Source organism: Anomaloglossus baeobatrachus, chromosome 3, assembly GCF_048569485.1.
Source record: "Anomaloglossus baeobatrachus isolate aAnoBae1 chromosome 3, aAnoBae1.hap1, whole genome shotgun sequence".
Taxonomy (NCBI): domain Eukaryota; kingdom Metazoa; phylum Chordata; class Amphibia; order Anura; family Aromobatidae; genus Anomaloglossus; species Anomaloglossus baeobatrachus.
Genome location: NC_134355.1, coordinates 527,832,741 through 527,848,734, shown reverse-complemented (window position 1 = coordinate 527,848,734; position 15,994 = coordinate 527,832,741). Strand labels below are relative to the sequence as shown.

At 50.4% G+C, this 15,994-nt stretch overlaps 1 protein-coding gene across 2 annotated transcripts in view; it reads left to right on the top strand.

The window, feature by feature from the left end:
• Positions 1–15,994, top strand: part of XRN1 (5'-3' exoribonuclease 1) — a 278,851-nt gene that overhangs the window by 151,500 nt on the left and 111,357 nt on the right. For both annotated transcript variants that reach the window (XM_075340782.1, XM_075340781.1), the window contains exon 17: positions 9,193–9,313. In XM_075340782.1, coding sequence (XP_075196897.1) covers positions 9,193–9,313 — 121 coding nt within the window. The remainder of the gene's footprint in view (positions 1–9,192; positions 9,314–15,994) is intronic.

The window sequence follows — 15,994 nt, the reverse complement described above, 5'->3', positions numbered from 1 at the left end:
CACACACACACACACACACACACACACACACACTTCAGTCCATTTAAATTTCACTATGCCTGCACAGATTCGGATGCCTCTTCTCCTCAGATGTATCCCAGTGGAGGTCTCTCCATCTCCACTCACTGGCCTTGGTCGTCAGTACACGCAACTCCTCTCTGAGGTTCCTCAATGAAAGCGTAGCAACCTCCACACGCTAACCCGGTGTCAAACATCAGTCTCCATTTTGACACATGAGACACACCCAGGGGCGGAGGTATGTGGATAGCCAGACCCATCCGTCTTTCCAGCTATTTGTAAAACATGTCCCTGGTATGACCTAACAAAACTTGTGGCACTACAATTACGATAATGGACATCCAGGTTTACATCACTTCTGTGATACATTCTGGCTGCCATGTTACAGTACCAAGAGTTGTAAAGACTCTGAATCTAGCCTTGCTGGTGGTATCTTAGTGGATTTACTAGTAGAACACAGCACTCTGATAAAAAAAAAAAAAATTCTGGTGCTGGAGTAGGGTCCCTAACCCTTCAAGCATCAGATTGTAGGTGGATTGCTGGGATGTCGGTCTTGGCGCATGTGAGATAGCGAGTATGCTGCTAAGTAGTATATCATGGCACCATTACTTAACAGTTTACCTTCCATTAGCCTGCACTAGGGACGCATACTATCAATCCATTTGCAATCTGATGTTTGAAGGTCACATGAGATGGATGAAATTCACCTGTTAAGCCCGCTTTACACGCTACAATATATCTTATGATGTGTCGGCGGGGTCACGTCGTAAGTGACGCACATCCGGCATCGTAAGGTACATTGTAGTGTGTAACAGCTACGTGCAATTGCGATTGAACGGTAGAACGTTCATCGCACGCACGTCGTTCATTTCTCATAAATTGAACGACAGGTTGTTCATCGTACCCGGGGTAGCACACATTGCAGTGTGTGACACCCCGGGAACGATGAACAGATCTTACCTGCGTCCTGCGGCTCCCGGCCAGCAATGCGGAAGGAAGGAGGTGGGCGGGATGTTTAGGTCCCGCTCAGCTCCGCCCCTCCGCTTCTATTGGCCGGCTGCCGCGTGACGTCGATGTGACGCCAAACGTCCCTCCCACTCCAGGAAGTGAACGTTCGCCACCCACATCGAGGTCGTATGGACGGGTAAGTACGTGTGATGGGGGTTAATAGTTTGTGCGACACGTTCAACAAATTAAACATGCCACACATACGATGGGGGCGGTTACGATCGCATACAATATCGTATGCGAAATCGTAACATGTAAAGCAGGCTTAAAGTTATTGGATTGTGCAACAATAAACTCCTGTAATTTTAGTGCTGCCTTCTGTCTATATAAAATGTGTGTAAGCCTGTTGCTTTATTGCTCTGTTAAATTCCCAGGACCGAGACCCCACTGCACCTATAATATGGTGGTAGACTCAAAAATTTGCACTTTCCTTTGAATGAAGCTTGATAAACTATAGTTGACTTGTTTTTCGCCTGATTTGTTGTGGTACCATGTTGGAGATTGTAGAATAGTAAAAATTTTTGGTCAAAATTCATATGTAATTGAAGCCATCCAGAGGTACAGTAGGGCTCCATGCCCTTCTGTCTGCACCGTATTACCTGTCCATACACTGTGGATGTTGTACGGAGGTATAAATATCTGTAGGATAGGTGATAACTTGCTGGTGGCAGATGTCCCACTGCTGGGACTGGCACTGATCGGTGAACTTTTATCCCCCATACATGATCCCATGGCAGGGTGGATTCTTGATACCTGTTATATTCATCCCCTACGGAGAAGGCTGGAAAAAGCTGAGCCTAGCAATCGGCAGCCTTGGGGGAAATGGAGTGCGGGCTGCACATGCGATGTCACTCCATTCATAAGGGATAAAAGTTTTTCGTACAGCTGATTTATTGAGATTCCCAATGGCCAGAGCGACATTAATGAACAAGGTATCACCTTTCCAATAGATAGTAATAACTTATTTTAGCTGGACAACCGTTTTTAGGTTTGTAGTTAGTTGTACAATGGAAACCTCCATGCAGGCTTTAGTGCAGCTTTTTCAGCCAAAGCAAAAAGTAGATCCAGCACAAAGGAGATGTAAGACTATCTTTCTTCGGCGCTCTATTGGGAGACCCAGACGATTGGGTGTATAGCTACTGCCTCCGGAGGCCACACAAAGCATTACACTAAAAAGTGTAAGGCCCCTCCCCTTCTGGCTATACACCCCCAGTGGGATCACTGGCTCACCAGTTTTCTGCTTTGTGCGAAGGAGGTCAGACATCCACGCATAGCTCCACTGTTTAGTCAGCAGTAGCTGCTGACTATATCGGATGGAAGAAAAGAGGGCCCATATAGGGCCCCCAGCATGCTCCCTTCTCACCACACTTGCGGTTTGTAAGGTTGAGGTACCTATTGCTGGTACGGAGGCTGGAGCCCACATGCTGTTTTCCTTCCCCATCCCCCCTGAGGGGCTCTGAGGAAGTGGGATCTTACCGGCCCCAAAGCCCTGAGGCCGGGCTCCATCCACAGACCCATTGAACCTGCTGGATACGGAGCTGGGTACCCTTCAGGGACATGGCCCTGCACCATTCAGGTACTCTGTGTCCCCGTACACTCAGGCACAGCACACTCCAGACTTGCTGGGTGTGCTAGTGCGCCGGGGACAGTAAAGGGTTACAGTCACTGCAGCCTAGCTGAGTGACTTTATGTATTGGGAACTACCGCGCCGGACGCTCCGGGAGCGGCGGCGCGGCTGGGACTTGTAGTGCGCCGGGGACTTAGCGCCGACCGCGCTTTTACGGCGGCGGCGCTTATAAATCCAGTCCCCGGCTTTTGCGGCCTAGCTCCGCTTCGTTCCCGCCCCCACCCTGTCAATCAGAGAGACGCTGTACAATCGGCAGCGCCGAGGGCTGGAGCCTTATTTACATGCTCCAGCCCTCTCACTGGACACTGTGGGACGCCGGTTTCCCGCTCTGACTTGGGGCACGCCCACGGCCCGCCCCTACTCACACGAGCTGGAGAAGGACGCCGGCGGCCATTCCTGCAGGCCGAGCTGAGAGAACGGACTCTGGGCAACCAGGCACAGGACTAGGGCGACCACACACCCGCTTATAGGCGGGCGGTAAGCGGCACCTGAAGTGCTGACCCCACTAAATACCGCAGTTGTCCATTTGTATTTTATGCTTACACTGCATAGGTCGCTATTTTTGGCTATATGCCCTCTTAGATGGCGACACATCAGCAGCAGGAAAGCAGGGGTGCTAAGACACAGGCTTTCTATGCTGATTGTATCTGAGGCACACAGGTGCTGCAGTGTTAATTTGTACTTATGCTTGTATGCTATACATTGCACCGTACGGTCGCTATTCTGGGCTATATTCCCCTAGATGGCTAGTCTACAGCAGCAGAAAAGCAGGGGTGCCAAGGCACAGGCTTTCTATGCTGCTTGTATTGCATGTGCTGCAGTGTTCATTGTACTTTATGCTTGTATGCTATACATTGCACTGTACGGTCGCTATTCTGGGCTATATTCCCCTAGATGGCTAGTCTACAGCAGCAGAAAAGCAGGGGTGCCAAGGCACAGGCTTTCTATGCTGCTTGTATTGCATGTGCTGCAGTGTTCATTGTACTTTATGCTTGTATGCTATACATTGCACTGTACGGTCGCCATTCTTGGCTCTATACTCCTAGATGGCTAGTCGGCAGCAGCATATAAGCAACACAGGCTTTCGATGCTGTTTTTACTGCAAGTGATACTGTTCCACGGCACTGACCCCCATTGTGTGCAATGCTCCCCTGTAGCACTTGGTCAGCCGGGGTCTCTACTAGGTGGCCAAAGGAACCACCTGTCAACCCTGTCCAAGGACAGGGACGGAGTTGCAGTTTCGGCTGATATATTGTCATGGGATAGAGACTTGCTGTCCAGACAGGCCATGGGCAATCTGGTTCATTGCTCCCTGGCCACCCTCATTTGGAATAAAATCGGTGCTCCGGGGGGGTCCCAGGAGGACTCTCTGTATGATGAGGCAGACGTAGCTCATCAGGACTTTGATCCTGACACCGCTCTCAATCCGGATACACCGGATGGTGACGCCATAGGGAATGATCCTATAGCGTCCATCAATGGAATGTTGGATCTTTCTCCCTCAGCTCCCCCAGCGAGGAGTCAGCTTCACAGCAGGAGAAGTCCCATTTCAGTAGCTCAAACGTATATTGAGTATTTTTCTGGCCACGCTGACTTCAGAGAAGCAGTCCAGGAACACCACGCTTCCCAGATAAGCGTTTTCTCCAAACGTATTAAGGATACACGTTATCCCTTTCCCCCTGACGTGGTCAAGCGCTGGACCCAGGGTCCAAAGGTGGATTCTCCAATCTCCAGGCTTCCGGCTAGAGCCATAGTTGCACTGGAAATGGGACTTCACTTAAAGATGCCATTGACAGACAGATGGACTCTGGTTGAATTCTGTCTATGAGGCTATCGGCGTGTCGGTTGCTCCGGCATTCACAGCCGTATGGGCACCCTAAGCTTTTCAGCTGTTCTTCTGTGTCGCAGGGGCGTCCGTAACCTCGCAATGTCTGCATTGCGACTTACCCTATTAATGCGGTCCTGGAAGGATAGTCGAGGTTTCGGTCCTTCCCAAGCTTGGGCAGGTCCCAATTGTCCTCGTCCAAAAGGGCAACAAAGCCTCAGAGGGGCTCAGATTCCGGCCGGGCCCAATCACGCCCAAGGAAGGCAACTGGAGGAACCGCTGCCAAGGCGGTCTCCTCATGACTCTCAGCTCTCTTCTCTCCGCATCCGCGGTTGATGGCAGACTCTCCCGCCTTTGGCGACATTTAGCTGCCACAGGTCACAGACCGGTGGGTGAGGGACATTGTGCTCACGTGCACAGGACAGAGTTCTGTTCTCGTCCTCCGACTCGTTTCTTCAGAACGTCACCACCTCCCCACCGAGCCGATGCTCTTCTGCAGGCAGGAGGAGTGGTAATCCCTGTTCCTCTTCAGGAACAAGACACGGTTTTCCTCCAATCTAGTTGTGGTGCCAAAAAAGGATGGCTCTTTCCTTTCCGTTCTGGACCTAAAACTGCTCAACAAGCGCGTGGAGGCCAGGCGGTTCCGGATGAAACCCTCCGCTCCGTCATTGCCTCAATGTCTCAAGGAAATTTCCTAGAATCAATAGACATCAGGATACGTATCTCCACGTGCCGATTGCTCCAGAGCACCAGCGTTAGCTACGTTTCGTTATTGAAGACGAGTTTCTTCAGTCCGTAGCCCTGCCCTTCGGTCTGGCGACAGCCCCACGGGTTTTCACCAAGGTCATGGCGGCAGTGGTAGCAGTCTTGCACTCTCAGGGACACTCGGTGATCCCTTATTCGGACGATCTACTTGCCAAGGCACCCTCTCTCGAGGCATGCCAACTCAGCCTGAATGTTACGCTGGAGACTCTCCAGACTTTCGGGTGGATCATCAATTTTGCAAAGTCAAATCTGTCACCGACTCAATCACTAACGTATTTTGGCATGGAGTTTCATACTCTATCAGCGATAGTGAAGCTTCCGCTGAACAAGCAGCGTTCACTACAGACAGGGGTGCAGTCTCTCCTTCAAGGCCAGTCGCACCCCTTAAGGCGCCTCATGCACTTCCTAGGGAAGATGGTGGCAGCCATGGAGGCAGTTCCCTTGGCGCAGTTTCATCTGCGCCCACTTCAATGGGACATTCTCCGCCAATGGGACGGGAAGTCAACGTCCCTGGACAGGAAAGTCTCCCTTTCCCAGACGGCCAAGGACTCTCTGCAATGGTGGCTTCTTCCCACCTCATTGTCTCAGGGAAGATCCTTCCTACCCCCATCCTGGGCAGTGGTCACGACAGATGCGAGTCTGTCAGGGTGGGGAGCAGTTTTTCTCCACCACAGGGCTCAGGGTACGTGGACTCAGCAGGAGTCCACCCTTCAGCTCAATGTTCTGGAAATCAGGGCAGTGTATCTTGCCCTCCTAGCCCTTCAGCAGTGGCTGGAAGGAAGGCAGATCCGAGTCCAGTCGGACAACTCCACAGCGGTGGCATACATCAACCACCAAGGAGGGACGCGCAGTCGGCAAGCCTTCCAGGAAGTCAGGCGGATTCTGACGTGGGTGGAGGACACAGCATCCACTATATCCGCGGTTCACATCCCAGGCGTAGAAAATTAGGAAGCGGACTTCCTCAGTCGCCAGGGTATGGACGCAGGGGAATGGTCCCTTCACCCGGAAGTGTTTCGGGAGATCTGTCGCCGCTGGGGGGTGCCGGACGTCGACCTGGTGGCGTCTAGGCACAACAACAAGGTCGCGGCATTCATAGCGCGATCGCGCGATCAAGGAGCTCTGGCGGCAGACGCCTTAATCCAAGATGGGTCGCAGTTCCGGCTCCCATATGTGTTCCCGCCTCTGGCACTCTTGCCCAGAGTGTTACGCAAGATCAGATCCGATTGCAGCCACCCCATACTCGTCGCCCCAGATTGGCCGACGAGATCGTGGTACCTGGATCTGTGGCATCTCACGGTCGGCCGACCGTGGTCACTTCCAGACCGGCCAGACTTACGGTCCCAAGGGCCTTTTTTCCATTGGAATTCTGCGGCCCTGAACCTGTCTGTGTCGCCATTGAGTCCTGGATCCTAGCGTCTTCAGGATTATCCCAAGGAGTCGTTGCCACCATGAGACAGGCTAGGAAGCCCACGTCTGCTAAGATCTACCACAGAACGTGGAAGATTTTCTTAATCTGGTGCTCTACTCAGGGAGTGTCTCCCTGGCCATTTGCATTGCCTACTTTTCTTCCTTCCTACAATCGGGGTTAGAAAAGGGCTTGTCGCTCAGCTCCCTCAAAGGGCAAGTCTCAGCACTATCCGTGTTTTTTCAGAAGCGTCTGGCACGGCTTCCTAAGGTGCGCACGTTCCTACAGGGCGTTTTGTCATATCGTGCCCCCGTACAAGCGGCCGTTAGATCCATGGGATCTTAACAGGGTACTAGTTGCTCTCCAGAAGCCGCCTTTCGAGCCTCTGAAGGACGTTTCCTTTTCTCGCCTGTCACAGAAAGTGGCTTTTCTTGTTGCGTCACGTCTCTTCGGCGAGTGTCTGAGCTGGCAGCTCTGTCATCCAAGGCTCCCTTCCTGGTGTTCCACCAGGACGAGGTAGTGCTGCGCCCCATTCAAGAGTTTCTCCCTAAGGTAGTATCCTCGTTTCATCTTAAACAGGATATCTCCTTACCTTCCTTTTGCCCTCATCCGGTTCACCGGTATGAAAAGGATTTACATTGTTAGATCTGGTGAGAGCACTCAGATTCTACATTTCCCGCACGGCGCCCATGCGCCGCTCTGATGCACTCTTTGTCCTTGTCGCTGGCCCGCGCAAGGAGTTGCAGGCTTCTAAAGCCACCTTGGCTCGATGGATCAAAGAACCAATTCTTGAAGCCTACCGTTCAGCAGGGCTTCCGGTTCCTTCAGGGCTGAAGGCCCATTCTACCAGAGCCGTGGGTGCGTCCTGGGCATTACGACACCAGGCTACGGCTCAACAGGTGTGCCAGGCAGCTACCTGGTCGAGTCTGCACACTTTCACCAAGCACTATCAGGTGCATACCTATGCTTCGGCTGACGCCAGCTTAGGTAGAAGAGTCCTGCAAGCGGCGGTGGCCTCCCCGTAGGGGAGGGCTGTCTTGCAGCTCTAATATAAGGTATTTCTTTACCCACCCAGGGACAGCTTTTGGACGTCCCAATCGTCTGGGTCTCCCAATAGAGCGCCGAAGAAGGGAATTTTGTTACTTACCGTAAATTCCTTTTCTTCTAGCTCTTATTGGGAGACCCAGCACCCGCCCTGTTGTCCTTCGTGATTTTTGGTTTGTTTGCGGGTACACATGTTGGTTCATGTTGAACGGTTTGCAGTTCTCCGATTCTACTCGGAGTGAATTTGTTTAAACCAGTTATTGGCTTTCCTCCTTCTTGCTTTTGCACTAAAACTGGTGAGCCAGTGATCCCACTGGGGGTGTATAGCCAGAAGGGGAGGGGCCTTACACTTTTTAGTGTAATGCTTTGTGTGGCCTCCGGAGGCAGTAGCTATACACCCAATCGTCTGGGTCTCCCAATAAGAGCTAGAAGAAAAGGAATTTACGGTAAGTAACAAAATTCCCTTCATTTTATCTCTTTGCTTCTGACCCTACTACTAACTGTTACTTGAAGGGAACCTGTCAGGTCAGAAAAGCGTTCTGACCTACAAGCAGGAGCCTGTGTGAGCTGCTGACCCCTTCCTACCCATCCCTGTGTTGTTATATTGTGTAATATGAAAGTAATGTTTTATTACTTTCATATGTCCTATGTAAATAGCATAGGTCTCTAGCCCCATGGGCGTCTCATCGCCCTGTGGGCGTCTACATGCTTTCCATGGTATCATGCCCCTGTGAGCGTGATAGCATGGATTTAGATCAGCGATGTCAGTTCTGCAGCTTCAGAATCTAGCGTGCGCGCTTACCATTCTCGTCTCCTTCTCATCCTGGTCTTTGCTTCTCGGTTTCTGATGCGCACTGTTCATGACTAAAACCGCAGGCGTCTTCTTAGCATGCGCAGTGCACGTCACAATCCAACAAGCAAAGACTAGGATAAGGCGGCGAGGATGGCAAGTGCGCGCATGCGCAAGATTCTGAAGTAGTGACAGCCACGTCGCTGATGTAAATCCATGCTATCACGCCCATAGGGGTGTGATACCATGGAAAGCATGTAGACGCCCACAGGGCGAGAAGACGCCCATGGGGCTAGAGACCTATGCTGTTTGCATAGGACATGTGAAAGTAATAAACTGTATTTTATTACTTTTAATATTACACAATATAACACAGGGATGGGTAGGAAGGGGTTAATAGCTCACACAGGCTCCTGCTTGTAGGTCAGAACGCTTTTTTGACCTGACAGGTTCTCTTCAATAAAAAAAATTGTTTCAAAAACTGATGTGTGACTCTGGTCTAGGAGATTTTCCATAAATCTGTTTCTGGGATGAAAAAACATCCCTTCACCTGATTTACAATTTAGTTTTCAAAAATCAATCTATAAAGTTTCAACTTCTTTAAGGAGATGGAAAGTCCTATGTATTGAGGTCTATATATTGGATTGTTTAGATTGCAGTCGATCCACCATATGTTTTCCATATAAATTGTTTGTTTTCCCCTATGTCAGGAGTAAGCTGATCTCACTGGATGCTTGGCATGTTTCGATGCTTGATAACAAGATTACTAAAGTGAACAAGAGTGCATTATATTTCTGTGGCTTCCCGACCCTGAAGCATATTAAGCACACGGTAAGTTTCTGCCTGGAGTCAGTGACCCACAATTAGCAGAAATGGCATAATTTACACCAAATAATATATTTTTGTGTGCGTTCGCTTAATCTCCACCACTCCATATTTGTGAAATGTTGCACCATAAAGATAAATTTGGTGCAAGTTATTTAATTGCTGCAGTTTAAGCATGGTAGTACACTTCCCAACTTTAGAAAATAGAAAAAGACCAATGTATGAAATCTCATGTTAATGTCAAATGTTTGCCCAAATTGTTACTTTTCATACGTTAGGCCATGTTCACACAGGGCATCTTTTGCTGCGTTTTTGATGCACCTAAATGCATGCATTTCCTTCCCCCAGCAAAGTCTGAGATTTCTCTTTTGCTGTCTACACTGAGCATCTTTTTTTTGTCTGCATCTTGGCTGTGTTTTTGAAAATGCAGCATGTCAATTTTTTTGTTTTTTCCAGCGTTTTTAGCCCTTCAGTCAATAGATTTGACTTTAAAAAATGCTTTGGGGAAAATGTGGTAAAACACGTCAAAACGTATGCGTTTTTATGCTTTTTTTTTTTGCCGCTGATGCATGTTTTTGTGCGTTTTTGGGGCCAAATATGCTGCTGCTTTGTGGTTAGAAAAGATGCACTGTGTGAACATAGCCTTAGACATGTTGCCACATACGTCTTTGTTCAGTTCCTTCTTTTTGTCCTCTATGATGTGTCTACAAGATGTGACTTTTACATAGTAATGCAATTGTATTTATGCCGTTCTTCACACAATAGAGTAATCACATCCTTTTTCTTAAAGAAGCCCTGCAATTTAAGTTTGGGGGGTTTTTTTCTCCATTACATCTATGTAAACGTGAACCCTGAAATATCACTGAGAAGAGAAGCAGAACGGTGAAGGATCCCTGGAAAGTCAGACAGATATAATGAAAAAAAGCTCTTCATGGGAGGGCGTCTTTAAAGGGGTTTTCCCACGAACAAACTTCATTTTAATCAATAGATCTTGAAATAATAATTTCCACATTTGGATGTGTTTAAAAAAAAAATAAAAAAAAATGTTGCTGTGCTGAGGTCTTACATGTGTGCCCCTGCTGTGTACTGTGTAAAGGCCGTGTTTGACCGTACAGGGACAGGGTCTGATCATACCACATCTCCTGGGAAGGGGAGGAAGTAAGAAAAAAAAAAAAAAAAAGTACAGACATTAGAGCACGGGATCGCAAATACTTTCTTTATCGTTCCTTTGGAGACCCAGACCTTGGTGTTTAGCTTCTGCCTCCAGAGGACACACAAAGTACTACACCTAAAAGTGTAGCTCCTCCCTCTGAGCTTATACACCCCCTGGTGAGCCAGTCCCAGCCAGTTTATCGCTTTGTGTTCAGGAGGCATACATCCACACATGCATTCTCATGATTTTTTCCTTTTTGGAAGAAGATTGAAGAAGTGCGGGTCCACGTCTGGACCCATGGCATGTCCCTTCTCACCCCACTGTGTCTGTAGTGTTGTAAGGTTGATTCCAAGGCTGGAGCCTTACATGCCGTGCTCCTTCACCATCCCTCCTGGGCCCTGGATTGAAGTGGGAGCCAGCGCGGTCTCCATGCCGGGCAGGAGACCGGTCTCCGTTCCACAGCCCCTTGAGAACCCTGCTGAACCGGAGCACTCATCCCCAGGGACCTGGCCCTGCGTCTCAGCAACTAAGTACCTGAGACGTTCATATGTGGGGGTCCATGTACTTTATTGTATGGGGAGAGTGTTTGCTGTATTTGTTTTGGCATTCCCGGCGGGTTTTCTGGTTTTCGCCTGAGAACCGCGCCGATGGTGCCTGCTCGTCGGCCTCGCTGCTCAAATTTAGGCCCCGGCTTCGCCGGAGGCCTAGTTTCTGTTACCTGCCCTCGCATGTCACTCATGCAGAGGGACAGGCACGGCTCCTCCCGGCGGCCGTCCTGCACAGGGGAGGGACTCTCCCCACTGCTTGTGAGTGATTCCTTCTCTGCAGGTCTCTATGGCCCTCCAGATCCCGCTCTTTTACAGGGACGCCCCCAAAGTCCCGCCCCCTCTCTTCGCTCCGGCGGCCATTTTTTTGAACAGGGTTCACTCGGCGCTGGGCCATCCTGCACTCTGCATCCCTGCTGAGGTGCTGTACCCTGGGAGTCCGGGCTTCGGGATCTGGAGGGCACACAACACCGCTCCAGCGGTTTGGTAAGCCACAGCCGGTCTCCGGTTGTGGACTTCTGAATATACTCCCTGGGGTGCATCCTATTTGTAGGAGCTGTCTTCCCCACTCCAGCAGCATGTCTCACACGAGGAGCAAGGCCCCAAAGCTTTATACTGCATGCGCTGCATGTAAGCTCCTGCTGCCTGAACCGAGCACCTACCCACATTGTGAGGTCTGCTCTAACTTGCTGGTGCCACAGCCTGGAGTCTCACCACCAGTGGTCTCTCAGGCTGCTTCTGCACCGGTGGCTGAACCCCCGGCCTGGGTAGAGTCCTTCTCTAGGTCTATATCCCAGTCATTTGCTGAGTCCATGGGACTTCTGTCCAGGACTTTGAATATGCATCAGCCCCCTTCACAGGGTGCCTCTAATGCGCTTGCTAAGGGTCCTTTAGGATCCCTATCCTCTGACCCCCGTCCACTGGAGCTCACAGAGGATTCATCATCAGGGCCCAGACCCCGTCCTCCTAAGAGAAGGCGCAGGGTTTCCTCTCCCTCCTCATCCCACTGCTCTGATTCAAGAGCTGACTCGCAAGATGAGGAGGATGCCTTAACAGGGGGTCGGAGGCTAACTCCATGTGCCCCATTGATCTTTCTGAGGGTGACTCAGAAATAAGTGATTTGATTGCTTCCATTAATTCTGTACTGGATCTCAATCCGCCAGTATCAGAGGAGCAACCCTCTATGGCAGAAAAGCACCAGTTTACCTCGCCTAAGAGAGTAAAGAGTGTGTTCTTTAACCACTCCAGTTTTCAGACCGCTGTGACCAAACCCAGGGCCTGTTCTGACAAACGCTTCCCAAAGCGTGGTTCTGATGACCGTTTTCCCTTTCCACCTGAGGTGGTCAAGGAGTGGGCTCACTCCCCAAAGGTAGACCCTCCGGTGTCTAGGCTCTCAGCCCGGACCGTTGTCGGTGGCTGATGGCACTTCCCTTAGGGATGCCACTGACCGTCAGATTGACCTTCTGGCCAAATCCGTGTATGAGGCATTTTCCCCAACTTTTGCAGCAGTGTGGGCCCTCAAAGCCATCTCTGCTTCCCTAGAGGAGATGCATTCTCTCACCAGAGAATCTATGCCCGAGATGGTTGCCTTAACTTCTCAAGCTTCAGCTTTTTCTTCTTATGCCATGTCTGCCATGCTAGAGGCTTCCCACCGCACTGCGGTGGCTTCGGCTAATTCCCTCGTTATCCGCAGGGTCTTGTGGCTTCGAGAGTGGAAGGCTGATGCCTCTTCAAAGAAGTACCTTGCCGGGCTTCCTTTTGCTGGTTCCCGGCTGTTCGGTGAACAGCTGGATGAAATTATTAAAGAAGCTACTGGCGGGAAGAGCACTTCCATGCCACAAACCAAGACCAGGAAACCTGTCCAGGGTAGGATTCAGTCGAGGTTTCGCTCCTTTCGTTCCTCCAACTGGTCGTCCTCTAAGCCCTCCGCCTCGTCCTCTAACTCAGCTAAGGACCAGAAATCCAACTGGCGCTCAAAACCACGTCCGCAGAAGACCGCAGGAGGTCCTGCCACTAAGGCAGCCTCCTTGTGACTCTCTGCCCGCTCCAGCAACGTCCTTAGTCGGTGGCAGGCTCTCCCACTTTGGCGACGCTTGGTTCCAACACGTCTCCGATCAGTGGGTGAGAGATATCATCTCGCACGGCTACAGGATAGAATTCTCTTCCAGCCCGCCAAACAGATTTTTTCTCTTAACTCCCCCTTGCTCCAAGGCCGCCGCCTTCTCACAGGCCGTGGCAGCCTTGCAGGCCAACGGAGTAATTGTACCAGTTCCCGCCCGGGAACGGTTCAGAGGTTTTTTTTTTTTTGTTTTTTTTTTAAACTCGTTTTATTGAAGGTTAAGTAAATCAGCAAAATGTACAGTAAAAAAAAAAAACCTATAAACTGGTTAACCAGATTGATAAAGCATCAATAATCAAGTCAACGTCTATTACTTTCAGCATGGCCTTAGTACATTAAACATAACAAAGGTGTCAACTCGCGAGGCATATCCATCCTGAGGCAAAAAGCCCATGTTAACAAGGAAAGTGCAACCCAGGTTTCAGGGACCTCAGCATAATCCTGATACAGTATATCTTGGATCACATGTTTCTCCTTTCCTCTCACCGGAGCATTATTGATTATTATTGCAATAATACCAACTGTAGGTTATCAGCTAGGGAACCGGGTGATCCTCCGGTCAAGGGCGATCCCAGCCATCTACCCCATATTTTGTCGAATTTATGTAATGAACCTCTTGTCTTATAAACAAATTGTTTTGACGGGATTATAGCATTTACCAATGCAATCCAAGAGGCTCTAGTTGGGGGATGAGTGCCCATCCAATTTAATATAATGCCCTTCCGGGCCAGAAACAATACCTTTTTTTATTAATAAATTTTCATCTTGGGACCAGGAGTGTACATCCACCACTCCAAATAGACACAGAATAGGGCACAGAGCAACCTCTTTTTGAAGTATGGTGGAAAGAGTCGTTACAACCTCACTCCAATAGGAGAGAATGGCCCGGCAATCCCATATCATGTGCCAGAAATCAGCACCGTCTCTCCCGCACCTCGGGCAGCCCACCCCCATCAAATTATTCGCCTTTTTCATCTTATTTAGTCTCTGGGGAGTGATATAACTCTGGTGTATGATATAGAACTGAATCAGTCTATTATTAATTACGGGAGAGACCAGCGTGTGGGATTCGACAATGTCGTCCCACACTACATCATCAATTTCAGGGATCCTGGCACTCCATCTCTCCCGGATAGAAAGAGGACTGTTCATGGCCTTGGCCCGAATAAGGGAGGAGTATAATTTGGAAATAAGGCCGCCAGGGCCCTGTGATCTAATAATTCCAATGGAAGAGAATCTAACCCCACGACCAGAGAACTGAGCCCGAAAGGCGTGCCTAATCTGGAGATACTGAAACCCATGAGATTCCGGCAGATCGAATTCCGTACGCAGTTGTGAAAAGGGGCGGAGTTCACCATCCCGGACCAGTGATCCCAGGGAGACTATTCCTCGATTCCTCCATTCGCCAAACCCCGGAAGCCCACAAAAGTGTGGAAGGTCCAGGTTATCCCATATGGGTGTCTCCGTTGGTATATCCTGAAATCCGAATATAGCTTTAGCCTCTTTCCAGATCCTGGCCCCTAGTTTATGTATCGGGAGGATGCGGCCCTCAGGGGCCCTTTTGTGATCTGTCAATAGTGGCCATAGGAGATCCACCCCTGTGAACTCTGCCAGGAGTCCCTCCGGAGAACCCCTTACCCCAGGAAGTGTCCACTGACCTAGATATTTCAATTGTCCGGCCAGGTAGTATATGTACAGATCAGGAAGGGCCATACCCCCCATGTCCTTGGGTCTCTGTAATTTGGCCAACTGGACCCTCGATCTGGACGTGCCCCAGACAAAGGTGATCATTAAGGATTCCGGGGACCGAAAGAGCGAGGAATCTGTACAAATACATGCTGGGTAATATAAAGACACTTTGGTTGCACTATCATTTTAAGGAGGTTAATCCTTCCCGCCACTGAAAGCGGGAGTTATCACACCTCAGGGAGAAATTTAATAGATGGAGCTAACAGGGGGGCAATATGTCTTGCTATCATCTCCGAAGGGCTTCCCGCCAGTATAATCCCAAGGTATTTAAAATGATCCACTACTGGAACCCTACATATGCGGGTGTTCGCCATTTCCTCTCTGTCCCGGGACAGAAAGAGTAGGTACGACTTTGACCAGTTTATTGACAGACCCGAGAACTCCCCGAATCGGTCAATTCCAATTCGTGGCTCTTCCCTTCGGGTTAGCCACGGCCCCTCGGGTATTCACCAAGGTCATGGCAGCGGTGATTGCGGTTCTGCACCTCCAGGGGTTGGCAGTGCCCCCTTACCTGGACGACCTTCTAGTCAAGGCTCCATCCAGCGCAGACTGTCAGCGGAGTGTCTCGCTCACTCTCGCCACTCTAGCCCAATTCGGGTGGCTTGTCAATCTTCCCAAATCCACTCTGACTCCGACCCAGAGTCTCGCGTACCTAGGGATGCAGTTCGAGACTTTGACGGCACTTGCGAAGTTGCCCTTAAACAGCTGTCCCCCCAGTTGGCGGTGCGTTCTCTCCTGAGGCCCCGCCGTTATACCCTCAGGCGTCTGATGCAGGTGCTGGGTCAAATGGTGGCATCCATAGAGGCCGTCCCCTTTGCCCAGTTCCATCTGCGCCCCCTGCAGCTGGACATTCTCCGCTGTTGGGTCAAGCGGCCTTCCTCCTTACAAAGGTTAGTGGCTTTGTCGCCACGGACCAAGAGCTCCCTTCAGTGGTGGCTTCGGCCCCTCTCCCTGTCCCAAGGGCGCTCCTTCCTGGCCCCGTCCTGGGTGATTCTCACCACGGATGCCAGTCTATCCGGCTGGGGAGCGGTATGTCTCCACCACCGAGCACAAGGCACTTGGACTCCGTCCGAGTCAGCCCTTTAAATCAATGTGCTGGAAACCAGAGCCGTGCTTCTAGC